The 27716-nt window shown below is 48.4% G+C and overlaps 2 protein-coding genes and 3 gene segments (V, D, J or C); 2 read left to right on the forward strand and 3 right to left on the reverse strand.

Moving 5' to 3' along the window:
• Positions 1–10160: 10160 nt before the first annotated feature.
• On the reverse strand, positions 10161–11699 carry LOC129603249 (T cell receptor alpha variable 10-like). The segment is given in 2 exon segments: positions 10161–11294; positions 11478–11699. Coding segments are annotated over 2 exon segments (444 nt in total).
• Positions 11700–11858: 159 nt separating this feature from the next.
• LOC129603251 (T cell receptor alpha variable 18-like) lies at positions 11859–13073 on the reverse strand. The segment is given in 2 exon segments: positions 11859–12804; positions 12960–13073. Coding segments are annotated over 2 exon segments (417 nt in total).
• A 2224-nt stretch (positions 13074–15297) lies between these two features.
• LOC114845139 (T cell receptor alpha variable 21-like) lies at positions 15298–16738 on the reverse strand. The segment is given in 2 exon segments: positions 15298–16398; positions 16582–16738. Coding segments are annotated over 2 exon segments (444 nt in total).
• Positions 16739–21120: 4382 nt separating this feature from the next.
• LOC114844606 (armadillo repeat-containing protein 1-like) lies at positions 21121–24790 on the forward strand. The gene is made up of 7 exons (XM_029132101.3): positions 21121–21358; positions 21819–22012; positions 22421–22512; positions 22890–23079; positions 23154–23270; positions 23530–23604; positions 23799–24790. The coding sequence occupies exons 2-7, from the start codon at positions 21851–21853 to the stop codon at positions 23988–23990; spliced, it is 828 nt and encodes a 275-aa protein (XP_028987934.1). The 5' UTR covers positions 21121–21358; positions 21819–21850; the 3' UTR covers positions 23991–24790.
• A 2548-nt stretch (positions 24791–27338) lies between these two features.
• Positions 27339–27716, forward strand: part of LOC114844605 (cytochrome P450 7B1) — a 5829-nt gene continuing 5451 nt past the window's right edge. For 2 of the 3 annotated variants that reach the window (XM_029132098.3, XM_029132099.3), the window contains exon 1: positions 27339–27497. In XM_029132098.3, the coding sequence (XP_028987931.1) occupies positions 27427–27497 (71 nt within the window). In that variant the 5' untranslated portion in view covers positions 27339–27426. Of the gene's footprint in view, positions 27498–27609 lie in introns of those variants that run through there. The other variant, XM_055503856.1, reaches the window with a different exon arrangement.

The raw sequence follows: 27716 nt of genomic DNA on the forward strand, positions 1-27716 counted from the left end.
GGATCTATTCCAAAAGAATCAAAGACACAGTATGAGGACAAAAGAACAGAAGTCGTACAACCTGATTTCTCATCCACTGTTTGAGTGAAAGGTCGCGTAGGGTCAGATCAGGGAGACCCAAAGTAGGAGCCAACTGAAGAGCAAGCTTGAGGTCGGTGAATGTTGTTTTTAACTGACATAAATGTCAAGTCCTGTTTATATTTTATTTGCATATTTATTGTGTGTTTATAATTATTTGATTGTTAATGCGGACCCGGAACAAAGTTTGTGTTCCGCCGGACATTTTTGCTGGTACACGAGTGAGAAGCATGTGGAGAGAAGTGAAGGTACAAGCAGGCAAGAAAGTGAAGGTTAAGCATTTATTTTGGGATTTTTGATGATTTGTAACCATTCCCTCTGGGGTGTGCAGCCAGCGAGGTACGTTTATTTTGTGTTTGGTTTATGTCGTGCATTTATTTATAATTCTGTTTGTCTCTTTAAAATGTGATGTTTTACTGTACGTCATAGTTCGATGGTGGATTTGTTCAGACGTAAGGAGCAACAAGTGCTCAGAAGGAAAGAATAAATTCATCTGTGATGATAAAGAACTGCTTCGTTGTCTCATTGGAGGGAGTGATAGTTGTTCAGCCTCAGTGTCATGATCTGTGTTTTTGTTCTTGTCATGATCTGTGTTTTTGTTCTAGCTGATTCCTTGTCTTATTTTGGTTCCAGGTTCCGTTTCCTGTTTTATTTTGGTAGTCCCCCGGTCTCTGTTTTGTGTTCTAGCTTCACTCCCGAGTCATGTCACGTCACAGCTGTTCTTGTTTCACCCGGTCGTTATCCTCACCTGCGCTGCATCAGTAATCACTCACCCGTGTATTTAGTCACCTCCTGTTCCCGTAGTCACTTGCCAGATTGTCGTTTCGAGTCCCATGAGTGTATCCTTGTTTCCTGTGTTTCCTGAATATTCGTGCTTCTCGTGTTTTGTTCCTGTTCGCATCGTGTATCCTGCCCGACCCCGGATTACCTACTTACCGTGAGTTTTTGCCTGTTCCCTGCCTGTACTCTTGCCGAGCCTTTTTGTGTTGACCTGGACCGTCTGACCGTGTCTTAAGGAATAAATCTTTTGTTAATTATAATATCGTCTCCGTGCTGTGCATGTGGGTCCGCCGCCTGCCCGAGTTCCTGACAGAACAATCTGGCCACTCTTGGACCCAGCCAGCACTTAGCCTCCGGTCAGGTCAGTGACTGTTTTTCCCTTGTTTTTTTTTTTTTTTCGGCAAATATAACTCTCCCGCGGAAGTATGGTTTCGGTTTCCTCCTCTCCGCCTCGTCGGATCGTTGTGCCTGCACCAACCTGCCCAGCTCCATGGTTATTTCCCTGGGAGGATTTCCTGCTCTCACGCGGTCCTCAGTCTCTAGTTCAGCCGCGCGCTGCTCAGTCGCCAGTTCAGCCGCGCGCTGCTCAGTCTCCAAGTCAGCCGCGCGCTGCTCAGTCTCCAAGTCAGCCGCGCGCTGCTCAGTCTCCAAGTCAGCCGCGCGCTGCTCAGTCTCCAAGTCAGCCGCGCGCTGCTCAGTCTCCAGTTCAGCCGCGCGCTGCTCAGTCTCCAGTTCAGCCGCGCGCTGCTCAGTCTCCAGTTCAGCCGCGCGCTGCTCAGTCTCCAGTTCAGCCGCGCGCTGCTCAGTCCCCAGTTCAGCCGCGCGCGGTTCAATCTCCAGTTCAGTCGTGTTTTCCCCAGTCTCCAGCCCAAGCTCCAGACGCCGCGGTCCCGGTTCACCATGCGGGTCCCGGTACAGAGGTCCGGTCCACACCGCTCCCAGCGCCCCAAACGACGGACAGTCGCAGCTGCTCCGGACGGCGCCGGCGGCGGCGCGGTTCCAGGATTCCGGGTCCCGCGGTCTCGGTCATGGGGACCGAGCAGTCTCCTTCTCCGACAGAGGAGCCCCTTGATTCTCTAACTGACTGTGTCTCTCTGATAGCGGGCATCCCAGACAGCGTCGCCCGACGGGTCCACCTCCTCTGCTCTCCTCCGGTGGCGTTTCTCTTCGCCCACCTCATGAACACCGCCGATTCGGCAGCAGACCAGGGCGCGAGAGAACAACTGTTCCAGGAAGCAGCCGCTCTCGTCCTGAGGGAGCCTGTCCTGCGTGAGGCCCTGCAACTCCCGGGCCTGCAGCCAGCGGCCGCTTCATGTCCCACCTCTCAGTCAGGTCAGCCTCGCCATGCTCATGCCCTGGTGCAGCCCTGTCGCCTCCAGGCCCCAGCCCAGTCGAACCTAGTCCAGACCCCAGATCAGCCGTGTGTCGCCCAGACCCCAGATCAGCCGTGTGTCACCCAGACCCCAGATCAGCCGTGTGTCGCCCAGACCCCAGATCAGCCGTGTGTCGCCCAGACCCCAGATCAGTCGTGTGTTGCCCAGACCCCAGTTCCGTCCTTGTCCCCGTCAGAGGGCACCGCCCGTCTGACGATTGTTAACCCCACCCAATCAGGCCCGACGTCTTCCCCGTCGAGCTCGGCAGCTGTAAGCTGTCATGCCAGCTCCGGAGTTGACGCCGTTCCAGTCCCTGTCGGCCATGTTGCGGCCGTTCCAGCTCCTGTCGGCCATGTTGCGGCCGTTCCAGCTCCTGTCGGCCATGTTGCGGCCGTTCCAGCTCCTGTCGGCCATGTTGCGGCCGTTCTAGTCCCTGTCGGCTCCTCAGAGGAGGACGCCGTTCCTGTTCCCGTCGGCCATATTGAGGCCGTTCTAGTTCCAGTTCCTGTCGGCTCCTCAGAGGAGGACGCCGTTCTAGTTCCTGTCGGCCACGTAGAGGTCGTTCCAGTTCCTGTCGGCCATGTTGAGGTCGTTCCTGTTCCTGTCGGCCCTGTAGAGGCCGTTCCAGTTCCTGTCGGCCATGTTGAGGTCGTTCCAGTTTCTGTCGGCCATGTTGAGGTCGTTCCAGTTCCTGTCGGCCATGCTGAGGTCGTTCCAGTTCCTGTCGGCCATGTTGAGGTCGTTCCAGTTCCTGTCGGCCATGTTGAGGTCGTTCCAGTTCCTGTTCCTGTCGGCCATGTTGAGGTCGTTCCTGTCCCTGTCGACCAAATTGAGGTCGTTCCAGTTCCTGTCCCTGTCGGCCATGTCGAGGTCGTTCCAGTTCCTGTCCCTGTCGGCCATGTCGAGGTCGTTCCAGTTCCTGTTCCTGTCGGCCAAGTTGAGGGCGTTCCCGTAGGCCAAGTTGAGGGCGTTCCCGTAGGCCAAGTTGAGGGCGTTCCCGTAGGCCAAGTTGAGGGCGTTCCCGTAGGCCAAGTTGAGGGCGTTCCCGTAGGCCAAGTTGAGGGCGTTCCCGTAGGCCAAGTTGAGGGCGTTCCCGTAGGCCAAGTAGAGGGCGTTCCCGTAGGCCAAGTAGAGGTCACCCCTGTCTCTGACCCCGTTCCTGCCGACCCTGTAGCGGTCGTTCCAGTCCCCGTTCCTGTCGACCCTGTAGCGGTCGTTCCAGTCCCCGTTCCTGTCGGCCCTGTAGCGGTCGTTCCAGTCCCCGTTCCTGTCGGCCCTGTAGCGGTCGTTCCAGTCCCCGTCACCCGTGGAGCCGTAGCGCCCGCCGGCCCCCAGGAGGAGGTCGCGCCAGCTACAGCTCCTGCGCACCTCCAGGAGGAGGTCGCGCCAGCCGCAGTTCCTGCGCACCTCCAGGAGGAGGTCGCGCCAGCCGCAGTTCCTGCGCACCTCCAGGAGGAGGTCGCGCCAGCCGCAGTTCCTGCGCACCTCCAGGAGGAGGTCGCGCCAGCCGCAGTTCCTGCGCACCTCCAGGAGGAGGTCGCGCCAGCCGCAGTTCCTGCGCGCCTCCAGGAGGAGGTCGCGCCAGTCGCAGTTCCTGCGCGCCTCCAGGAGGAGGTCGCGCCAGTCGCAGTTCCTGCGCGCCTCCAGGAGGAGGCCGCGCCAGCCGCAGTTCCTGCGCGCCTCCAGGAGGAGGCCGCGCCAGCCGCAGTTCCTGCGCGCCTCCAGGAGGAGGCCGCGCCAGCCGCAGTTCCTGCGCGCCTCCAGGAGGAGGCCGCGCCAGCCGCAGCGCAGTTCCTGCGCGCCTCCAGGAGGAGGCCGCGCCAGCCGCAGTTCCTGCGCGCCTCCAGGAGGAGGCCGCGCCAGCCGCAGTTCCTGCGCGCCTCCAGGAGGAGGCCGCGCCAGCCGCAGTTCCTGCGCGCCTCCAGGAGGAGGCCGCGCCAGCCGCAGTTCCTGCGCGCCTCCAGGAGGAGGCCGCGCCAGCCGCAGTTCCTGCGCGCCTCCAGGAGGAGGCCGCGCCAGCCGCAGTTCCTGCGCGCCTCCAGGAGGAGGCCGCGCCAGCCGCAGTTCCTGCGCGCCTCCAGGAGGGGGTCGCGCCAGCCGCAGTCCCGGCGGATCCCCAGGAGGGGGTCGCGCCAGCCGCAGTCCCGGCGGATCCCCAGGAGGGGGTCGCGCCAGCCGCAGTCCCGGCGGATCCCCAGGAGGGGGTCGCGCCAGCCGCAGTCCCGGCGGATCCCCAGGAGGGGGTCGCGCCAGCCGCAGTCCCGGCGGATCCCCAGGAGGGGGTCGCGCCAGCCGCAGTCCCGGCGGATCCCCAGGAGGGGGTCGCGCCCGTCGCAGTCCCGGCGGATCCCCAGGAGGGGGTCGCGCCCGTCGCAGTTCCTGCCGACCTCCAGGAGGGGGTCGCTCCCGTCGCAGTTCCTGCCGACCTCCAGGAGGGGGTCGCTCCCGTCGCAGTTCCTGCGGACCCCCAGGAGGGGGTCGCTCCCGTCGTAGTTCCTGCCGACCTCCAGGAGGGGGTCGCTCCCGTCGTAGTTCCTGCCGACCCCCAGGAGGGGGTCGCTCCCGTCGTAGTTCCTGCCGACCTCCAGGAGGGGGTCGCTCCCGTCGTAGTTCCTGCCGACCTCCAGGAGGGGGTCGCTCCCGTCGTAGTTCCTGCCGACCTCCAGGAGGGGGTCGCTCCCGTCCCGGCTCCGGCCGCACCGGCATCGGTTCCTGGCGGCCCGGTTCCGGCTGCTCCTGCATCGGTTCCTGCCTCTCGTCGCGGTGGGCCAAGGAGGACGCCGCTGGTCCCTGCCTCGTCCTCGTCTCGGCCGCCGGACTGGTGGTCTTGCCCTCGGCGCCTCCTGCTGCCCGGATGGCGCTGCCTCCTGCGGCGACGTCCGCCTCGACTCCTCAGCCCATTGGATCAGCGTCCGCCTGGAGGACGTTGCCATTCGGGGTGGCTCCCGGGGACATCGGTCCAGCCCAAGGGCACTAAGAGTGCCACCCTGGCTCAGCGGCTGCTGAGCAGGGTCTCGCCACGCCGTCACCCTCCGTGACGGAATCTCTGACCTTCATGTCTTCCCTGGTCGCGGACTTTGTTGTGGACTCTTGTTTTGGCCCTCCCCCGGTCCTCCCTCCACCCACCCTGCTCATGTACCTTGAGGGGTAGGGATTCGGTCCCTCCGCCTGGGACCACCCTCCGCCCGCCCTGGTTTGGGGGGGGGGCTTCCGTGGGCGCCGTGGAAGGCGCCATAGGGGGGGGGGGTACTGTCATGATCTGTGTTTTTGTTCTTGTCATGATCTGTGTTTTTGTTCTAGCTGATTCCTTGTCTTATTTTGGTTCCAGGTTCCGTTTCCTGTTTTATTTTGGTAGTCCCCCGGTCTCTGTTTTGTGTTCTAGCTTCACTCCCGAGTCATGTCACGTCACAGCTGTTCTTGTTTCACCCGGTCGTTATCCTCACCTGCGCTGCATCAGTAATCACTCACCCGTGTATTTAGTCACCTCCTGTTCCCGTAGTCACTTGCCAGATTGTCGTTTCGAGTCCCATGAGTGTATCCTTGTTTCCTGTGTTTCCTGAATATTCGTGCTTCTCGTGTTTTGTTCCTGTTCGCATCGTGTATCCTGCCCGACCCCGGATTACCTACTTACCGTGAGTTTTTGCCTGTTCCCTGCCTGTACTCTTGCCGAGCCTTTTTGTGTTGACCTGGACCGTCTGACCGTGTCTTAAGGAATAAATCTTTTGTTAATTATAATATCGTCTCCGTGCTGTGCATGTGGGTCCGCCGCCTGCCCGAGTTCCTGACACTCAGATGTCCACGTGAGACAAGAAGTGGACGATGAAGACGTCTGCATCAGAACCCTGAGTGGGGCCTCAGAGACATTAAAGTTAGGAACGAAAGTCCTACAATAAGAACAAAGACCTAGAAAAGACATAAGCTGTTTATACGTGCACGGTTTAGGCAGGTTTCAAATTGCTTCAACTCTGTTGGGTGAGATGAATTTGCCATCAGCTGTAATTACAATGACCCAGAAAATAACCTTAGTCTGAACTAACTGTAATTTAGACAGGCTCTCTTTGTGGCCTGTAGCATCCAATGTTTCAGTATCTTAGTGGTGTCTGCAGTAACACCATCTATGGCTTCTTTCAAGAGGGTGTTGTTGTTTACATGGTCTGTGGTCAGATTTAGGTATGATGACCACTGGTTCACATCCTCTGATCAAACCTACATCATATGTGTGTGAGCCACAGGGAAGCAGGGCTTCCTGTAAGGCTGAGTGTTGGGTCAGAGCGTCCTCTGAAATGAAAATAAAAACAAAGCATGTAGTGTGTCATTAGAATGTGGAGGTACCAAGTTCACTGTTTGCTGCACATGACGGGCAGAATAAAAAAAGTTTTCTAAAAGTATGCAAAGTAGGTGAATACGTCACATGGGGTCAGAAGTCGTTCACCAGTCTCCACCCCGTTGACATCTGTTCACGAAAGGACCCACGTCCTGTCAGCTGTCTCCATCATGTTTTCACAGAGGGATGTGTGGAACTGTAGAATAAACATCAAAAATCTTTTTGTTCGTTAGTAAAAGAAATCGCAAGCGCAGACCTGTGTTCATCCCAAAAGAGGGAAGTTGAGGTCAGTTTGTTTGTGTGTGTGTGTGTGAAATCATAAACAAGCTCTGATGCAGCCTGTGTGAGGGCCTCAGTTACAGCCCCCCCCCCCTCAGCAGCTAATGATAAGAGCACAGCTGAGCTGAAGTTAACACCAACAAAAGAGGTATTATTTAGAATGTCTGTAGACGTAACCTGCACTCCGTCTGGAGTGGAAATCAATCAAATACCTAATTTACACATGAGATGTCTTCCTAAAAATTTAACTGGGCATAAGTTTGAAAGCAAAAATGAATGTTAAGGTGTCTTGCTGCAGATGTTGCACAAGACAGTGAAAGAATAAGTTTTTCTTTAATAGTCTGGTAAGTACAGTAATTATTATTACTTCTCTCTGATAGTCGTCTTCCCTTTAATAGTCATTGATAGTCTGTTTCAGTCAGTTTCAGTCTTCCTATAGTCTGTTTATGTTTTTGTTTTGTTTTCCTATAGTCTGTTTTGTTTTGTTTTCCTACAGTCTGGCCAGACAAACCTATATTGTGCACAAGTATTTTTAGAAACATGAAGGATTTTATTACTGAATTTGTTGCAAATTGAAATAGTTTAAACCCATCAGACTGTAAAGTCATGCAGCAGTTGTCATTTAGCTGTTTGTCATCATTTTAAAATCACTCTGTGGGATTTTTTGAGCAAAAAGCGATTCTTCATTGCGAGCAGATAAGCATGAACATGAATTTGAGCGTGTATCAGCTGTAAGCGTGTTTCTTCATTGCGTGTATGAATGTGTGTGTGTTTGCCTGCGGTACCGTCTTCTATGTCACGTGAAAAGGAACCGTCACCTTCCTCCTTCCCCAACCATCAGTCTGATGTGAGCGCCAGTGGGTGAAGCCTTTCAATGGGACAGTTGTTCCTCGATGACAGACCTTTCCTGGATCCTCGGTTGCAGCTCTTTTGGGCCGATCACGTCTGAAGCCTCTCCTGTTGTTTCAACCAGTGTCTGTGTCAGAGCACGTCTTCCCCCTCTGCTGTTGCTCTGTCCTTGTTTTCCTTTGCTGATTGTCATAAGCAGGTGTCTGTGTCAGACACACATGCTTCTAGTAGCTGGTTCATCTGATGAGCCCAGAACGTGATGGCTGCAGACGCTGTGGAGTCTGTGAGGCGTCCATGCTGTGGTCTGTGTCCTCCAGCTGCTGTGGTATCAGAGCTTCCACCCTGTTCTGGTTGTTGGTCGGCGCTTCTTCTCCTTTGGTTCTTCTGCTGATGGTGGGAAAGGAGTCCAGATCAGGATTTACCCTCATCGCGCTCAGCTCTGCATTAGAATAGAGAGCAGAAACAATGGGAGCATTTGCTCTTGGCATGATATGTGTGTGTGTGGTATGTGTGTGTGTGTGTGTGTGTGTGTGTGTGTGTGTGTGTGTGTGTGTGTGTGTGTGTGTGTGTGTGTGTGTGTGTGTGTGTGTGTGTGTGTGTGTGTGTGTGTGTGTGTGTTGCAGAGTGCAAACAATTCTTCCCCAGAGTTGTTATCTCCTTTGTTTCTGTTACTCTCATCACTCTTTTGTTTCTTTTAGGGCTTTAGTTTTGATAGTTTTGCTTTTTCAAATCTCATCTTTTGTATCTAACTTTTCTTTTTAAGGTGCGTATGTCCTTTTACACTAAGTGATTCTCCTTTTGAACCCATAACCAGTTTTCCACTCATGGAAACATGAAACGCACTAATAACCATATTTACTTTTTACTTTAATTACGTTTAGTTTTGTACGGTTTCTGTCTGGTGGTGAAGACTCAAATTGCCCAGAACCCGTCTTTCAGAGTCCGGCGGTTTCCTGCCTTAGATTTTTTTGTGTGTTCCGGCCGGAACCTTCCCAAAATGCCTTTTTATCGGACGTCTCCGTAAAAAGGGAACCAACCTGATCTGGCGACAGAGCCTTTCACGAAGTATTTCCTCAACGTTAGGCCCCTCTAGGCCCGGGTCCCTCGTATCTTGAAAATACTTCACTCTGCAAACGCGCTCCATCTTTCAGAAGCCGTCTTTTATACTCAGTCCCCCACATGTGGACCACGCACAGATCAAAAAACATGTCTGTATCCTCAGTACAGACGGAAGCTCGGTTCCACGAGCCAACCCTTAGCAACCGACGTCTCACCACCCAGAGCAGACTTTCACCTAATTAATAACATGTAATATTGGGATTTTTTTTTTCTTCTCGATCTAATTAATTTTCCTAATCAAATTTAGTGTTTCAACCAAATAGAAGATTTTTTTTTTTTCAACCAATTGAAATGTTTCAGCTAAATTAAAAATAAAAGTTCCAATCTTTTTGTTTTTTCCCGAATCAAAAGGAATCTCTCTCACCGAGCCGAGCCAAATTAGGATTCGAGTTTGAATCTGAGTTCGTGGATCTCGTCAGAGGCGATCCAGACGGCTGAGCAGTCCTCCCAGCTCTGAATGTCTGTAGAGGTTTGGAGGCTGAGCGACCCTAGTCCTCAGGACTATCGCCCCTGGTCACACCGTCCAGACGACCTGCAGCGGGATCCTGTTCGTAGACGCCAATTTCTGTGGTGGAAATTTTCCATAAAGAAGTAGATGAGAGAGAGTTGTCCTTTTGTGCGATTTATTGAAATAATAAAGAAAATAAAAATAATGGGGAAAGCAATAAAAAGCATGGATGTTGATCGTGCACATCAACAAACCAAAAACCAGCTGGGGAGATCAGTGCACACACCACGAAGGTGTGATGCAAAGAGCCCACGATCCTAAAGTTACTTCTGCCTTTTAGCTTCTCTGTCCGACTAGGGTGGAATGTCTTTCTAACCCAATCAAATTACATGCACCATCTCCTCCCTGTCGCAGTGTGTGTGAAGATTTTTACTTTCTCACACCTGCATTGCTGACGTCCAACTATCTGTGAGAAAGGAGCACCAAGTCTCAACAGACAGAGACACAACTCCCCGACCTTGGGTTTGGGAGCTAGAGTTGAGAGTCTATCAGGCAGAGACAACCATTGAACAATCTAGGTGAAATGTCGAATGCATACAGTAAGACAAAACATAACATATTAATTGCAGAACATAAGTCATAAATCATATAATAACTGCATAGAAATAAGGAAGAGACATAGAAATAAGGAAGAGACATAGAAATAAGGAAGAGACAATTTTTCCCATAACAGCATCAAATCTTGATTCACTGAGCTGCAGAACGTCCTGAAACACCAGGAAACAGCTTGTTCTAAACAGTAGGAACCACGTGACGAGACAGGAAGATTTTAATAAAGCGTCACAGAATGTGAGATGTAGTAAAACCGACATTATCAGAAGATGTCACTGAATGACTAGAAAATGATAGAAGATGTTGAAATTGAATCCCCCTTTGTAGTTATACCTTAAATAAAAGAGACACAAACAAGTGAGACCTTCTTCAGGATTTTTACTTGCGCAGGAGTGAGCAGTTTACAGCACAGGCAACTTCCTCTCACTCAAAGAGGGAAGGAAGTACAGCTTAGTTATATGAATGGTTTCCACCCTGGGCCGGTGCATAATCACAGTACATGGGAAAATATTTCTTGCACCAAGCACATCAGATAAAGATGTTACAGTTCTGGAGACACAGGTACTCACTTTTATTGCAGAGCAGAAGGAGAAAGCGTCTGAAAAAAACAAAGTCACAGCTAACAAGTCTTCAGCAAAAAAATGTTTCAATGATTAAAATGCAGTATATTTACAACAGAGGACTTAGAGTATTGATCAAAAAAACACTCTTGATAGAACGATGAACACGTTAAACTTGCGTCATAACAAGTAAAGTTCATCAGTAGATGAGTGATTGAAACCAAACTCTACAGATGAGTGTGTTCAAAATATCTCTGAGGACAAATAACAGCAAGAACAAAAAAAAGAAGAAGAAGAACATTGGGGAACCAGCGTTTGTGAACCTAATTGTTATTATAGCATAACTATTACCACTCAGGAGCTATAATATCCCAGTTATAATGCTCCTTTCATATCCCCAACAAGACACAGATGTATTAGATGAGTTTCATAGTTATTTAGGCATTTGTGGTCTGAAACTCCTAAAGTTTTTCACCATGTCTCCCTCTGGTGGATGCTGTGGAGCATTGTGTTGTCTTTGCTCCAGAGGTTTTTGTACAGAGTTGAGGTGTTTCCTGTCACTGTGGGCGTCACAGCACAGTAGTACACAGCAGAGTCAGACACTGCAGCAGAGGAGATCTCCAGATCCACTTGATTCCTCTGGTCGTTCAGTTTAGCAGTCAGTCGAGGGTTTGAGGGCTTTGCGTGAATCACTTCAGGCTGTTTAGTATCAGTGATCAGGAGTAGATACTGAGGAGCTGATCCAGCATCCTGTCGGTACCACTGGAGATTCTGAGCTTTAACTGAGTATTTACAGGAGAGAGTAACGCTACGACCCTCTGATGAAAACACTTCAGTTCTGATGGCAGTAATATCATCTTCCAAGCTGTTACCTAGTGAGGAAGCAACAGGTCACATTTACATGTTCATCAACAGTTTAGTCTGTAAAAATAAGTGCTGACATGTAATTGTGCACATTTAAAATGTTCCAGTCTGAACTTAAGTCTAGACAATTTACATTAAATGTGTGAAGTTTAGAAAATGTTCAGTTTCAGGGTTTTTAACAACATACGTACCTACGAGAGCTGAAACGAACAGAAGTGCAGCGAGTGTGTCCATGTTCAGAGGTGACACACTGTTGTTGTGGGTCTGATGATCACAGCTGCAATCCAGCTGTGAAGCAGCCACATGTGCAGTCAGTAGGAGGAGCCTCGTACGTTGCTGTGAGAAACACTGGACCCCTCCTCATTTCTGCTTTTTGTGTCCGAGTGTCTTCAAACTAAAGTCACATCTAACATCAAAACAAAGGCAACACAAAATAGATTCAACACAAAAGCTTAATACAACAGTCCCTGAAGTGATAAAATAATTACTCCCTGAACTTTACACACATTGATAGTTTGTGTCCAGACTCAGTCGTTTTGCTTTGTACTGTGATGTCTGTGCTCATTTTGTTGATGAGCTACAGTAACATTCTCCTTCAGGATCTGACTTTCCCTCATTTACAGCATTTCGCCCTGAAACAACAAACACCTTTGCAACATCAGCCGACATTTGACTCCAGATGTTGCAGATGTACCAGACCGTTTAATAATAGACCCATGAGTCCACAGAACCTTGTCCTGTACTGTAATAATGATGATAATAATAATATTATCCTAATATGTGATAAACATAGCATATATTAATTAGATTAATACATTTTAATTAATTAAGCATTCAATCTCAATTTGTGAAGACCCACGGCTTCTTCCAGACTCATTAACCAACTTTGTTTGTAGCAAATAGTTAAAATACGTTATTTCCATAGGTCTGATTGGTTTAAAATCCATTGTTTTAACACTGACAGTTAGTAGATAATGTTTTATTTATTGTTTGCTCATGTTGCCGCCGTTTTAAATTTAGTTTGAAATACAGAGATGTAGAAAAACTGAGAGTGAACTATTTGAAATTAAAGTGTTGGAAATGGAATTTTGTTTGTTTCTCATAAGTGAAAAAAATAAAAATAAAAGTTCCATCCCGAAACATCAGTTTATGACAGTGTCTCCCTCTGGTGGATGCTGTGGAGCATTGTGTTGTCTTTGCTCCAGAGGTTTTTGTACAGAGTTGAGGTGTTTCCTGTCACTGTGGGCCTCAGAGCACAGTAGTACACAGCAGAGTCAGACACTGCAGCAGAGGAGATCTCCAGATGAAACTCCTTTGTTGTCTTGTTGTGTCTAAAAGACAACTTCTCTGTTTCTTCTGAATATTCTGCCATCAGAAGTTGTGGAGATGAACTGGACTTCTGCTGGTACCAGAACAAATAGTCCACAGAGGCTGAATAGTTACAGGACAGAGTCACAGCGTCTCCTTCCAAAGTCGTCATCACATCTTTAAATGGTTTCAGTAAATCCTCACAGGATCCTGCAGAAAACAAACACATAGTTCAGCTCAACATCTGTTGTCTGAGTGTTGAGCTCATGAAATGTGTATTTAGTATCAGAAGGTTTAAAAAACTGAGGGAAACTCCACTTGTTAAACGTCTTCCATCTCATTTTCCACTTGTGTTGATCACTCACCAGTTTGGAAAGAGACGATCATCATCCCCAAGAAAAGCAGTGACATTATTTTCACCTGTAGTGAATCAACTATAGAGAAGACGGCAGCTCTTCACTTACTACATGAAGACTTTCATATTCAGCTCCTCCTCTTTCATTGCTTTTTTTTACTCGAGTGATTGAAGCTTTACAAATGACATCATCAACATTGTACAAAGTGCCAACCCGCTGCAGTGTCTTGTGCTCAGCAACACTACAGTTCCCAAAACAAACTGTTGTAGCAGTGGTGAAGACGCTCTCTATCCCACAGCGGTAGACGTTCACCAGAGTGGCTGAAGACAGGTGATTCATTTTCATTGGCCTCAGGAAAAATAGGCTCTGTAGAGATGGATTTGTCAGTGATCCAGGACACGTTTACTGATTTATGGGTTGATGTTGGAGACATGTTCCACTGCCATCATGTTGATCAGTCGAGGTCTTGTGCCTCTGTTTGGAGCTCCTTTAGATGTGCTGGATGGCACTAAGTGCTGTGACTCCTTCTTGTAAGCGCTTGTAGTATATTTACGTACCATATCATATATTATTATAAGTACACTGTGTCTGCCGAATCAACAATTTGTTCTGGTTATAGAACTGGTAACAGGTTGCAAACAGGTTGTCTGTTCCATAACCCTTGTATTTTGGCAGAGGCGTTATAAGCAATGTCTGGGATAGACTCAAGGAAACAGACATTTACTTTTGAATAAACACTTATTGTTGACCACTGGTATCAAGCCAGATGTAAGAACGAAACCAGATGTCTAGCTGACGTAGGATCAGGGTCCATTAGCTCGTGCCTCAGCCTTAGAGGGGCAGAGCCCCATGGACCGATGGATGACTTGTCTGGGATTTTGGGGTTCTCAGGCTTCACACCCTCCTGCAGAGACCAGGCGACCTCTCACCACTGCTTTGTTTTTTCTTCCTTGCTGATAATATTATGTCACCACTTTGTGTCACCGTTTAAACTTTAATGTAGTGGTGGATTGAGTTTGTCCATTTCATTGTTCTCATTGTTGTCCCTTATGAGGCCAATCACAGTAGTGTACTCTGCAAACTTGAGGCTGTAGTTGAAACCATGTACAACTTTGCAGTTGTGGATGAAGAGTAAGTAGAAGAATGGGTTTAGTACACAGCCCTGTGGTACACCAGTGTTGAAGGTAATGCTGGTGGAGTGGTTGTGGCCTGATCTCTCATGATGAGTTCTGCTGGTGAGGAAGTCTAAAATCCAGTTGTAGAGGGAGGTGTTGACTTCATACCAATGGCAGTGAGTCCTAGGTAGTGGTATTATTATGATATTGAACGTTTCAGTTTGTCCTTTGAGACAAACAGAAATACATATGACTGAAATGTTGAGTTGAATTACATTCTGATTTAAAAAATAATAATCAAAGAAGGAAAAAATGTTGTTGGATGAGTTTTCTGTCAGTTGTTGTCGTCCATGTCAAACGTGCCATGCCGACTATTTAGTTCTGTTCTCTCATCTAGTCCTGTGAGCCAAGGTTTCTTACCAATAGTATTTTTTCTCCGTGTTTTAGTCTTTTGTGTATGGGAGTGTTTTTGGTTGTTTTGATCTTTTATTAAACATTTTTGCCAGTTTCTGTAATTGGATACATAACTTTATTTTCAACATGTCCTGCCATTTTCAGGCAGACCTTAACAGAATGAGTCTCGTTTTAGTTGTTTGAGCATTTCTCGTCTGAACTCCTAAAGTTTATCACAGTGTCTCCCTCTGGTGGATGCTGTGGAGCATTGTGTTGTCTTTGCTCCAGAGGTTTCTGTACAGAGTTGAGGTGTTTCCTGTCACTGTGGGCCTCAGAGCACAGTAGTACACAGCAGAGTCAGACACTGCAGCAGAGGAGATCTCCAGATCCACACGTTTCTCTGTTTTATTGATGTGAGCTGGGAAAACAGAACCAGTTGGATGAATTAATCCTCCCTCTGTGATGTAGAGCAGGAACTCTGGTCTGGATCTGTGGTGTTGCTGGTACCACTGGATGTTGGAGATAGAACCACTATATGTACAGGTCAGGTTGATGTTTCCTCCTTCTGTCACAACGGCTTCAGCTTTTTCTGGATTTATACTGTTCATGGAGCCAATGGCTGCGAAAAAAGTGAGATTAATGTCAGATAGTTTATTAGAGACTCCACCACCAGACGACTGGACTGATGCTCTTCACTTGGTCTCACATGGTCCATGAATAAACATTATATGAGCGATATAACATCAAATATATTGACCAACAAGTTACTGGTTTGGTGTAAACTCACCTGTAAAGTGAAACAAACAGAGACAGAGGTAAAGCAACATGTCGTTGGAGCAGTTGGAGCCAAACAGACAGTAGATGAACAATGTTCTTCCACTGCAGTAGAAGGAAACAAGTCAACAGCCTCTCTGCTGCACAGCCCTTCTCCTCAGCATCAGGAGGATGGTGCTTTGAATTCCTCCATTTCTGCTCTGGAGACACAGAGAAGCTCATTGGTTGAGCTGGACTTCAGTGGGCGGAGTCAGGTAATCAGCTCTTGCTGGTCTGTAGCTGAGGTTCAGTCACTGATGTTAAACGGAGTGGTTGCAGACAGTGGGCGGCAGCGCCGCCTCACGAACCCTCTGGGTTCGATTCCTGGAGGTGAGAGAACCCCGTGTTTGCGTGGGTTCTCTCCGGGTTCCTCCCACAGTCAAAAGACGTGCATTAGGTTGATTGGCTCTCTCCATTGCCCGTAGGTGTGAGTGTGTGTGTGAATGGTTGTATGTCTCTGTCTTGCCAGATGTATAATGTCAGATGTGGATCCACTGAGCTGCAGAAAGAAAGCTGAAGAAAAAGAATGCAGTTAGATCATTCTTGCTTTAGTTGTTTGGACGTTTCTGGTCTGAATTTGTGAACCTAAATTATAGCATGATTATCTCCACTCAGAGGCTATAATCCCAGTTATCATGCTCCTTTCATATCCCTAACAAGAAACAGGTGTATTAGATGAGTTTCATAGTTGTTCAAGCATTTCTAGTGTGAAACTCCTTAAGTTTCTCACAGTGTCTTCCTCTGGTGGATAATGTGGAGTATTGTGTTGTCTTTGCTCCAGAGGTTTTTGTACAGAGTTGAGATGTTTCCTGTCACTGTGGGCCTCAGAGCACAGTAGTACACAGCAGAGTCAGACACTGCAGCAGAGGAGATCTCCAGATCCACTTGATTTCTCTGGTCGTTCAGTTTAGCAGTCAGTCGAGGGTTTGAGGGCTTTGCTTGAATCACTTCAGGCTGTTTCGTATCAGTGATCAGGAGTAGATACTGAGGAGCTGATCCAGCATCCTGTCGGTACCACTGGAGATTATTAGCTTTAACGGAGTATTTACAGGAGAGAGTAACGCTACGACCCTCTGATGAAAACACTTCAGTTCTGATGGCAGTAATATCATCTTCCAAGCTGTTACCTAGTGAGGAAGCAACAGGTCACATTTACATGTTCATCAACAGTTTAGTCTGTAAAAATAAGTGCTGACATGTAATTGTGCATATTTAAAATGTTCCAGTCTGAACTTAAGTCTAGACAATTTACACTAAATGTGTGAAGTTTAGAAAATGTTCACTTTCAGGGTTTTTAACAACATACGTACCTACGAGAGCTGAAACGAACAGAAGTGCAGCGAGTGTGTCCATGTTCAGAGGTGACACACTGTTGTTGTGGGTCTGATGATCACAGCTGCAATCCAGCTGTGAAGCAGCCACATGTGCAGTCAGTAGGAGGAGCCTCGTACGTTGCTGTGAGAAACACTGGACCCCTGTGGAGCATTGTGTTGTCTTTGCTCCAGAGGTTTCTGTACAGAGTTGAGGTGTTTCCTGTCACTGTGGGCCTCAGAGCACAGTAGTACACAGCAGAGTCAGACACTTGAAGCTTCTGGATCTTGAGAGGAACTGATGTCCCTTCAATTGCAGCATCAAATCTTTCTTTTGGAAACTCTGGGGCGTTTTCCACTGATTTTGAGAAACGCCTCAACATGTACTTTGGAGAATCGTGTACTTCTTGTTTGTACCAGAACAAATACGGCATTGTGCCACTTGTCTCAAATGTACAGTTGAGCGTAAGAGCGTCTCCTTCAGTAGCAGTGACGTCTCCTGTTGTCTGGATCACTCTGTCTTCTTCTTTACACTCTGGGGAAGAACCGAACATGCAGAGGAAGAGACGATGAATAAAGATGATTAAAGGAGAACAATCAGTGGGTTTAATCACTTACTGAGACACAAACATGTCAAATGTAACAATCAAACCTGTTTATGCTCAGGACTCACTTCATGACTTTACATAGAACAATCAACTCTTGTTAGTTTCTGTCTCACCGTAGCAAAGAGCAGCCAGAATAATCCACAGCCAATGATCCATCTCTACAACAAGGTTGAAGTCAAGAGCAGAAAGAGGCTGATGTTCAACATTCAGTCTGAGAATTGTTCTGTTCAGTGCAGCAGTTATGACTGACACAGTGGTTGAACAGTGCAGAGGTCGTGCAGCTCCTACTGGATGACGTGTCCCTCTGGTGGATGCTGTGGAGCATTGTGTTGTCTTTGCTCCAGAGGTTTTTGTACAGAGTTGAGGTGTTTCCTGTCACTGTGGGCGTCACAGCACAGTAGTACACAGCAGAGTCAGACACTGCAGCAGAGGAGATGCTGATCATGATTTGACGTTGCTGCTTTCTACACTGAAATCTTCAGCTCTGACAGGAGTGAGATCCCACATCTGACACCGGAAAGGAGACTTGTGAACTGAATGCTGCGAAGGTTTTGATCATTAAGTTATACCAGATATTCACATTAGAACTGGACTCTCTACCTGTTAGATTGATCCGAAAAAAAGCTAAAATCAAACAGAAGTTCTCTGGTTCCATGTTACAGATCTGTTTGTGGGACAGTTTCTGTCTTCTTTTTACTTTGGTAACACCTCCCTCACAGGACTGGGTCCTGCTCCATCACACTGCAGATTATTCTCTGTCATAACACTAAATGTAGTGAAGATCTCAGCTCCTGTTTACATGTGAGATCTCTGATCTCCTTCCAGGTGTGTGAGGTTAGAGGCCAGGTCCTGCTGGCTGGTGACACTGAGACACTATTCTATACTTTCTGCTCTTGTTGACCTATTCTCAGAGGCGGATGTACGTCCTGTCCTGGTTCTGCTGGAGGATTTCCTCTCTACTGTCTGCTAGTGCTGCTCCGACGGTACTGTTGGGTTTCTGTCTTACATGTTTAAGTGAGATGTGTAGCTGAAATATAACTGAATAGAAAAATGTTTTTTTACTTCAAAGCATCACTTCGTGTTTTTTACTTGAATCCATCACTCATGAAGCCTGAAGTCAGAAGTTACTGTTGTTACTGTGATTTATGTCCTTGCAAACACCAAGGAGCGCTGCAGTATTTTCATGCCTGTCACTGTGGTTATACAGCAGAGATCTACACGTCCATCATTGCTGACTGAAATCAGCAAAGCTACAGTCTGCTTTGTAAATGAATTCATGTGTATGGTTTTTCCTGCTTACTCTTTCTATTGACTATTTGTAGATAGATCTCTCCTGCTCTCTGCTGGACATAAAATACAAAAGGCTGAATAAAAAACCCAAATGTAGAGGACGACATGGCAAGTGCATGCATAAAACTAAATATGTGTTGATTTCACGTTTAACCTGTTTCTATTTTAAGAATTCTCTCAGTAACAGGCTAGTTTGTTGACTAGATGAACAAACTACTCACATTGTTTACTGTTTGTAACTGCACATATAAGTTCAAATATGTACTCATCCCCATCAGATCACCTGCTGCTGGCGTTTCACCGCCCCCTTCTTAAATCTCCTGATCTATCTGCATTGACTTTGGTTGCATGTCTGTCTGGTCTGAATTGCTCTGGAACTCACGACTGTTACCTTCTTATGAGTCACTCACCAATGTATTTGTTCTATCTTCTGGATCCTCCTCTAAAGCATCCAAAGGGTCAGTAGCACAGGATGCTTTCTCTGGCTCAGACTCACACAGCTCTTTTCCCATCGCCACCACAGGCAGGAAATTGATGTCTAGGACCAGGTCGGATCCCGCTTATCTGCTAATTTCTTTTTCACTCTTTTTCCTTTATTGGTAATAAGGACTCTGTTTCCGATGTTCAGATGAGCACATTTTACTCTTCTGTTGACCTCACTTAGCAGTCCAGACCCCCAGGTCTGAACAGTGGTGCATCATGGCCGCCTCCTGGCACAGGTCTGGCGTCCTTGCCTCCCTAAAGGAAAACTTCACAGATTTTCATTGAGGGTTGACCAAAACAATGTCAGGTAGTATTTAAGAATGAAGGGACACTATGATTCCTCCATAATGTATATGCAGAGAAGTTATCAGTCATTCCTCCTCCAACACAGACTGGCGGATTATTTGCTATGGACTGATGCCACCACAGAGTCATAGAAGATCTTGAGGAGTGGCCCCCTCACTCCAAATGGCCACAGTCTCCTCAGTAGGTAGAGTCTGCTCTGACAATTCCTGTACAGTGCATCTGTGTTATGAGTCCAGTCCAGTTTATTGTTCAGATGCACACCCAGGTTCTTGTAACAGCCCACTCAATGTCCATTCCCTGGATGTGCATCAATGGGATGGCAGCAGAATGCCATTGGCGGAAATCCACCACCATCTCCTTAGTTTTCCCTGTGTTGATCGGGAGGTGGTTCTGCTGACACCAGTCCACAACATTCTGAGTTAATCCCCTGTAATCTGCATCATCATCATCAGTGATCAGTCCGACAAACTGAGGTCTGTTTGTGAGATAGTCCATCAGGTGGAGGTCGACACCAGCCTCCACCAGTTGGTGTTTAAGAAGTACTTCTTCTTCTTCAGCAGCTGGATGGTGTTCAAGACATTGGAGAAATCAAAGGACATGATCCTCACAGAGCTGCCGAAATGATGTAGGAGGAAGATGATGGCGTCGTCTACTACTAGGCCGTCTCGGTAGGCGAACTGCAGCGGGTCCAGGTAGGTTCCCACCGCAGAGCGGAGGTGACCCAGGCCTAGTCTCTTCATCAGGTGTGATGTGAGAGCCACTGGTCTGAAGCTGCTGAGGGCACTGGTACCACGCAGGAGGTCTTCCAGAGCCATGGTACCACCCTTAGCTTGAGGCTCTGGTTGAAGACATGCTTCAGTACTCCGCACAGTTCACCAGTGCAGGACTTTAGGAGTCTGGAGCTGAAGCCATCTGGTCCAGCTGCTTTCCTGTCCTTGATCTTTTGAGCTCATTTCTCACCTGGGTGCTGGAGAAGGACAGGGGTTGAAGGAGTGTCACAGTATCAGGGTCGTGTTAAGTGAGGGGGTGTTGCTGGGTTTGCAGGGCTGCTTATGCAGGGCTTGTGTAGACAGTGGGGGTGGTCCAGTGATCTGAGGCACTTGTGGTGTGGGGGCTGGTCCAGGTGCCAGACACTTTGAAAGCAGCTGCTGGGTGTGTGTGGGGGGTGGGGCGCTTGGTCGAACCGATTGAAGCGTATGTCGTTGACCCAGCTCGGGTCCCCCTCAGCCTGTGGGTGTGGAGCTTTGAGATGGTTTTCAGGCTTCTCCACACCTCACTGACATTGTTCTGCTGCTGCAGCTGCTCCTCCATCTTCCTCCTGTAGCTGGACTTCCCCTCACTGATTTTCCCCCTCGGCTCCTCCCTGTGCCCCGATCTAAACGCTCTCTTCCTTTCTTTACGCAGATCTTTAATATCAGGGGTGACCCACAGGCTGAGGGGGACCTGAGCTGGGTCCACAACCTGAACTCACACTTCAAAAGGATTGACCAAGCACCCACTCACCCCCCAGCAGCTGCCTCTAAACCTATTCAAGGTTGTGTAGACCTGCAGTCATCTGTGTACATCTTCAGCATAATTCACGCTTCATTAGTTTATCAGTTTCCTTCAGGCATCGCTGGATGTAACAAATTACAAATGGCGGCAGAATATGTCCATTTCTCTGGGTTCACACAAAACTATTGCTGTGCAACCAAGAATGAGTAGCATGAGACTTTTGAAACTGTGGGGGGCAGCTGTCCCCCTTCACCCCTGCAGATTCTAGATTCGCTCCTGCCCACTGGGCGTTGGACCTTTAAGTATTAGAACAACGCAGCTCATTGGTCGGCCGTGTCGCGCGCCTGCTAGTGGTCCAATCACAATCCGGTTTGTTGCGTTGCGGCCCTGTTTTTTTCCCACGTCCGGAAGCTTCAGTTCCTGTCGCTGTTAACGGCGTCGTCTGTGTAATTTTGGCAGAATTTCTGCGGTAATTAGCCTGCGACTCACCGTCCTCTGTCTCTAGTTGTGGTTAACGGACGGTACTGGTATCCACGGCGGGAACGTTGGAGAGAGGTTCCACGGGGAGCTAACGCTAGCGCCGGTGACCGTCAGAGGTGAGTGCTGGTAGCCTTAGCATCCCTCCAGACGGTGGCTCAAGATGCGGTTCTGACCCGTAATGTTCAGTGGGAGAGCCGGGCGCACAGCGGACGACCGGTCGGTCTGCTGGCTCATAACCGGGTCCGTCGCCCGCAGGAGGATCCGCCGAGGCCGCAGCGGACATGGCGGTTCTGATAGGAAGCGTTTAACCGCATACACGAACTGGAACCAACGTGTTGAGCAGAGATTTTGAGCAGTGATTCTGTTGGGTTCGGGTCCTTCACGAGTAACGTTCTGTATTTGATGACTCAAGCTGTGGCTTGGATACAGCACGTGAACGCATCACAGCCTTAGTGTTCGAGCTAATGGTTTCCATTTTACTTAAATTTCAGTTAAAACCACAATATAAATCTTATGAAATGAAGTAGCACAGTGACGCCATAAAGGCCGAACCTCTGCTGCTGCTGCCATCCTCAGCTGGCCCTTGTATGGGTGAGTGAACGTCAGCCATGAGCGCCGAGCCGGACGCCCTGGCCGTGGTCAACCAACTGAGGGACCTGGCTGCAGACCCCATGAACCGCCGGGCCATCGTCCAGGACCAAGGCTGCTTGCCTGGGCTCATCCTGTTCCTGGACCACCCCAACCCTCAGGTTGTCTACTCTGCCCTGCTGGTGAGTGACAGCAGTCATGGCAGGGAACACCAGAGAATAAACAGGCTGCGATCAGTCATCACATTACTTCTCGATCAAACTACACACAGAACTGGACAGTTACAGAAGAAGCTGCTCTCCCATTTTGCCCTAAATTAACATTCCTCTGTGAAAAAATGCTTGTTCCTAATCAACAAAGACTATTTTCAAGTAAACAGGAGCATCACAGAGTGTAATGATGTCTTTGTTCATCCAGACTCTCTTTTATCTCTGACTGTTCTGTTAGGAGGTCAGTAAGGAGCTTTGTGTTACAGGTGTGAAGCTTATGTGTGGTGCTAAAGTGTAGCTGTAGCTGATCCACTGGTTAGATCCTGGTTCTGGTTCTCTTCTGCTTCCATCAGTCTTACTGTGAGTGGGTGATTGTTGCAGGCGATTCGTTACCTGGCGGAATGTCGCGCCAATCGAGAGAAGCTGAAGGGAGAGCTGGGGATGATGCTGAGCCTCCAGAACGTTGTACAGAAGTGAGTTTTGATTTTTTCTTGCAGCAGCAGTATCGATGCCTGCTTAACAGCTTTCTTAGTATTGGAAACATAAGGAAACATAAACATAAGGACATTACAAATTTCATTGTCACCAGTAAGTTGGTGAACAACAAGTAAATTTGTTGTTGTATCCCTAAAGCAGGGGGGGCAACCCTGGTCCTCGAGAGCCACAGTCCTGCTGGTTTTTCAACTCTCCCTGCACCTAGCTAATACTGATTACCTTGACCAGGTGTGTTCAGTAAATCAATCTGACACACCTGATCAAGTGATCAGCAGAGCGAAATTAGCAGGGGCTTTAAGGTACTTTATTAAACTTGGCTGCCTTTCCAGACTTGAGATCTTGTCTTATGGTCCAGGTCAACTACTCCTGGAGAGACTAAGCTGTTGGCGTCTGAGATCTACGAGCTCCTGCAGGTGTCCAGTAGTGCAGAGTCTGAGTCGGCAGAGGAGACAGTCAGCAGTCGCCGTAAAGCTCAGTTCTTCCTGGGCTCCAGCAACAAGAGGGCCAAAACCGTCGTCCTTCAAATCGACGGACTCGAGGACTCGGTCAGTGTGAAGCTCTGGTGACACTTGGATTTACATCACTGAAGGCCTAATAGTTTTATGGCCTGACTGTTTAGGGTCGTAGGAGTTTGTGTGAGGATGCTCTGCTGAAGGTCAGAGGAGTGATCAGCTTCACCTTCCAGATGGCTGTAAAGAGATGCATAGTCCGGATCCGATCAGACCTGAAGGCTGAGGTGAGGCAGGACGTTTACTCTTTAAAGCAGATCTTCAGGTTTCTTCCTTTGTTTGATCAGAAAGTGGAACAGATTATTTTAATTGTAAGCTGTAGTAGACAAACTCAATTAATATAATTATACCATCTGAACCAGAAAAGGGCGGTGATGACTGGGGAACATTGAAATAATCACTGACCAAATGATGCTGAGATTCATGTGCGCTGATCTGTATTAGTGTCAGAAATGTGTTGATGGTGTAAATGACTCCTGTGCTCAGGCTCTGGCGTCTGCGATCGCCTCTACTCAGGTGATGAAGGCTCAGCAGGTGGTGAGAGGAGAAAACGGAGACGAGGTCAGTTTTCCTGATAAGTCGGGTCATGGACCCTTTTGGCTTTTGTTGAGGTTAAATCTAATGATGCGGTTATAAAACTGACACTGTGAACACCAGTAGGGGGCAGCAGAGTCAGAGGAGCTGCAGAACTTAGGGGCTCCATGGACTCGGGTCAGCATTTGAACAACCTCTATCTGTTTTCACTGTGTCTCCAGGTTCTGATCCCGTTTGTGGAGGACGGTTTGGTGGAAGTAGAGCAGAACGTGGACCTGCCAGACTACCTGCCAGAGGATGAGAGTCCATCTCAGGAGCCCGACAAGGCAGTGAGCCGGGTGGGTTCTGGTCAGGAAGGTTCGAGCTGGCTGGGTGCTGCTGCCAACTTCCTGTCCCGGTCCTTCTACTGGTGACCCAGCAAAGCCACTTCCACATTGTGCCCTGTCTGTCAAACCTCCACCTCTGAACCAAAATCCACCAGCTGCCAAACCTCAGTGCTGTGACTCACACAGCAAGTGTAAAAACGGACCCCCCAGAACCGGCCCTACCAAACCCGCAGGGATCTGATTGAACTTCTGACAGAGATCTCTGCAAACGGGTCGTGTTACAAATCGAGTTGTCTTAAAGGACAGGAAGTGTTCTGCAGCGATGGCTTTAAGCACCAACAAGTAGTTATTAGTTATTTATTCTGGATTTGTTAACACTCCTGGGTGTTTGAAAGACGAGCAGCATCCGTCAGCCGTGCCTTCAGTTCCTCTGGCCCCTGGACGTGAGGGCTTGGCCTTATCCTCACATTGAAGGCGTTTACCCAAAACGATTAAAAGGTAAAACGTCAAATTATAACGGTGTGAAAGTGTAGAGCTGACCACAAACAGACATTCGCTCAGCAGAGTCAGAGTTTCCTCTTGAGCACAGTCACAATGTTTCTGCTCTGTATGAATGCCTTTATGCCTTTAAGCTTTTATTTTGAAACTGCCTCATGTCAGATCACGGTGGTGTTTTATGGAGTGATGTTACTGGAGTTGTTTTTATTTCTCTCTCTGTGCTGAACATTATTGGAACCTGTTTAACTTAAAGTTGATGTTTTTAAAAAGAGAGAAATTTACACTTTGCACCACGAACGACCCTGACCTTTTTTGGGAACATAACACCAGGCTGCAGCGTCAGTATTTACTCCAGATGAGGTTGTTTTATTAAACGTGTGATTATTTAATTCCTTCATGTTTGTGCTTCATTTTACTGGTTACTGATGCTAGTTTAGTAAGATGAGTCCTGTCTTGATTCTCAACCCTCTTCATTTTACTTTCGTCTGTTATGTAGCGGCCATGTGAGCTCTTAGCCCTCTGACACAAACTGGGGCGGAGACAGTGGGTTCTGATCAGGCTCTTGTCTGGACAGGGCCCATCCTGTTGTGGACGTGTGGTGACTGGTGTTGAAGCTGAAAGGCATCAACAGAAGCTGACACGTGTCTGTTCCTGCAACTCGGCTGAAACGTTGTCATCATGCTGCTGTACAACATACAATAAATGTGTGTCTTCATTAGACTTTAAATCTTTAAAGTGAAGACTTCATTCAGGATTCTGTGATCTACTAACTTTGGCTAACTTTGATTTTCTTGATTTAAACATTTCTAGGTTTTTCTGTCTAAACATCCAGATGTTGTAAAAGTCTTTGAATTCCGAAGTCTCGTGTGGCTCAGGTCCAGTTCTGACATGCTGCTCAGAACATTTCTGCAGCCTGTTTATCAGAACCCTCTCTGGTCCATAAACCATGGGACAACTGTAGAAGAATGACGTGAAAGGAAAAGAAACTGAGCCACGAGGGAAGTTCTGAACGGACCCAGCAGAACCCAGCTCCTGCTCGCTTTGTGTTGTTTGACGTCAATGGGCCTCTTTGAGCTGCAAACCGAGGTCTTTGTGCAGGGCAGCTGAGGTTACTGCAGGTCGTCCCGTGAAGGCCTCATCCAGCCTCAGCTAATGGAAAACACATCGCACTGTATTCAGAGCACCACAGGCAGGGGATGCTCTCATGTTACAGCTCCACTCACTGTGAAAGCCTGAAGGTTTTATGCCCTTTAAACCCGACGAACCAAGTTAAGAGACTAGTCTGGGCCGGTTCTGTAACAGAGGAAACAAAGAGCAGCCGACAGTGTGTTGCTCTAACTTCAAGCTTGTGGTCCTGACTCCTCAGAGTCTACAGGAGTTAATGGGGCCTCTGGTTGTAGTGCTGTTCTCTTGCTGCTCGTCAGGAGCTGTTACCAGAAACCAGGACGCTCAGGACGAGGTCCACTGGGTCGGAGAGCTGTGGCTCCAGCTTCTTCTCTGAACCTACACCAGACTGGTTAGGCAACGCTCACTGCCAACCTGCTGCCTGAGGCCTTATGATGATTTGTTGCAGCTGCTGCATCAGGTTCAGATTCACTGTTGCTGAATCATTTCCTCATGTTACATGTGAAACATTACAAAATGCTCCTCGCTGCATCGGAACATCTAGGGTTTATTCTTCTCCACAGCTGTTTCTGCCAAGTCTCTCCTAGTTTCCCAGACTTTAATGTTTCCCAGCTGTGGGACGGCCTCCACTCCGGCCCCTGTGGGACTACAGTCTGTTCCTGTAGTAGAGTTTTACTGTGAAGCCGACGTCGTTGTCATGGTCACTGTGTTAGAAAAAAGGCGCTGGCTGTGGTTCTGGTGTCCCAGCTAGAGATGCACTGACTTTACTAGTGAAGTGCAGTTAGTGAAATCACTGCGTTGTTTGATTCAGTGAAGGAACAGAACTTTGGCTTGTGGTGGTTTTAATAGAGGGAAGAAACTGTTGTGAGCGTTGACTCCGAGCTGTGATCTTCTGAACACAAATATCAAACACTTTCATCATGTTTCCTGTGAACCAGACTCACCCACTTAGAACGCTCTGATTCTACAACAAATGGACCTGAAATGTGGGGCAGTACAAGGAACAAAGACAGCCCCCTATCAAAATAAAAGCCTGAATGTTGGAAGAGTCTTGATGTGGTTTAATATGTTGCACACAGTTTAATGTTTCAGCTAATGATAGTGAACATAACCTGCTCTAAACAACACCTCCAGGTGTTGGTGTGTGATGATTCCGTCTACCTTCCGTCTACCTGTCTTCCCCGAGCGCCGCTCATGTGGCAGCTCACTGCTCCCCCAAGGCGGATGCGTCAAAATGCAGGACAAATTTGCCCACCGTGGAACTAATAAGGGAATTTCCTGCCTTTCCTTTCTGTTCGGTAGATGTTCTGATCCTTTTTCGTCTTTTTGTCATGCGTTTTGGTTCAGAGTGAGAAGAAGCACAGCAGACAGCTCATGGTTTCCCACAATCGACAGGCTGAAGCTGGTAAATGTTCCAGATTGTTGAAGCCTTCTCCACCATAGAACTCAGGTGTGTTTCCCTTCTTCACATCCCAGTTTATTACAACAACACTTACAAAGCCCTTGATGATGAAGCTCCATCCCTCACAGACCTCATGGTCCCCAACCTTCCAGGAGCTTTCCAGCTGCTAACCTGCCTCTGTTTCTACTGGTGCCGCTGGAGTTGGACCTGTTGTAACTGGCCTGTCCAGCCGGTGGAGGCAGACCGAGTCTGGTTCTGCTGGAGCTTTCTTCCTCTTGGTGGATCTCTTCACAGTTGTTCTGTAAGACTTTTGTTGTTTCCTGTTCACAGACCATCATGTGCTCCTGTTGATGGGACACATCGACCACATCATTGACTGTGTAATTCACTGCTTACGTTCAGGTTCAAGGGGGGGACTTTACTTTGAAGGGTCTAACCGGAAGCAGATGTGAGTGACGTTAGGTGGAAAAATGCTCGTATCTGGACAGAAGCTGAATCATGTCTGCGCTGCTGCTGTTCCTGCTCGGACTGCTCCCCCTGGTTCTGTTCGTGATCCGCGGCAGGAAGAGGTCAGTTGACCAGGGTCGATAGGTCTTTGTTGTGGCTCGGTTCGGTTCGGAAGGTGAACACAAACGCGGCTCGTTTTGTATTAAATTGGTTTTAGATTGAAAAGGAGTCTGAGAAAGTGCGAAAAGAAAGTGCGCATGTCCGGGAAAACCGGGAAAACCCAACAAGGTTCGGCTCATCAGCGGGAGCCCGTCCAGTCGGAGTTTGACTGTGATGTTTAC

Source organism: Betta splendens, chromosome 17 (assembly GCF_900634795.4).
Source record: "Betta splendens chromosome 17, fBetSpl5.4, whole genome shotgun sequence".
Lineage (NCBI taxonomy): Eukaryota > Metazoa > Chordata > Actinopteri > Anabantiformes > Osphronemidae > Betta > Betta splendens.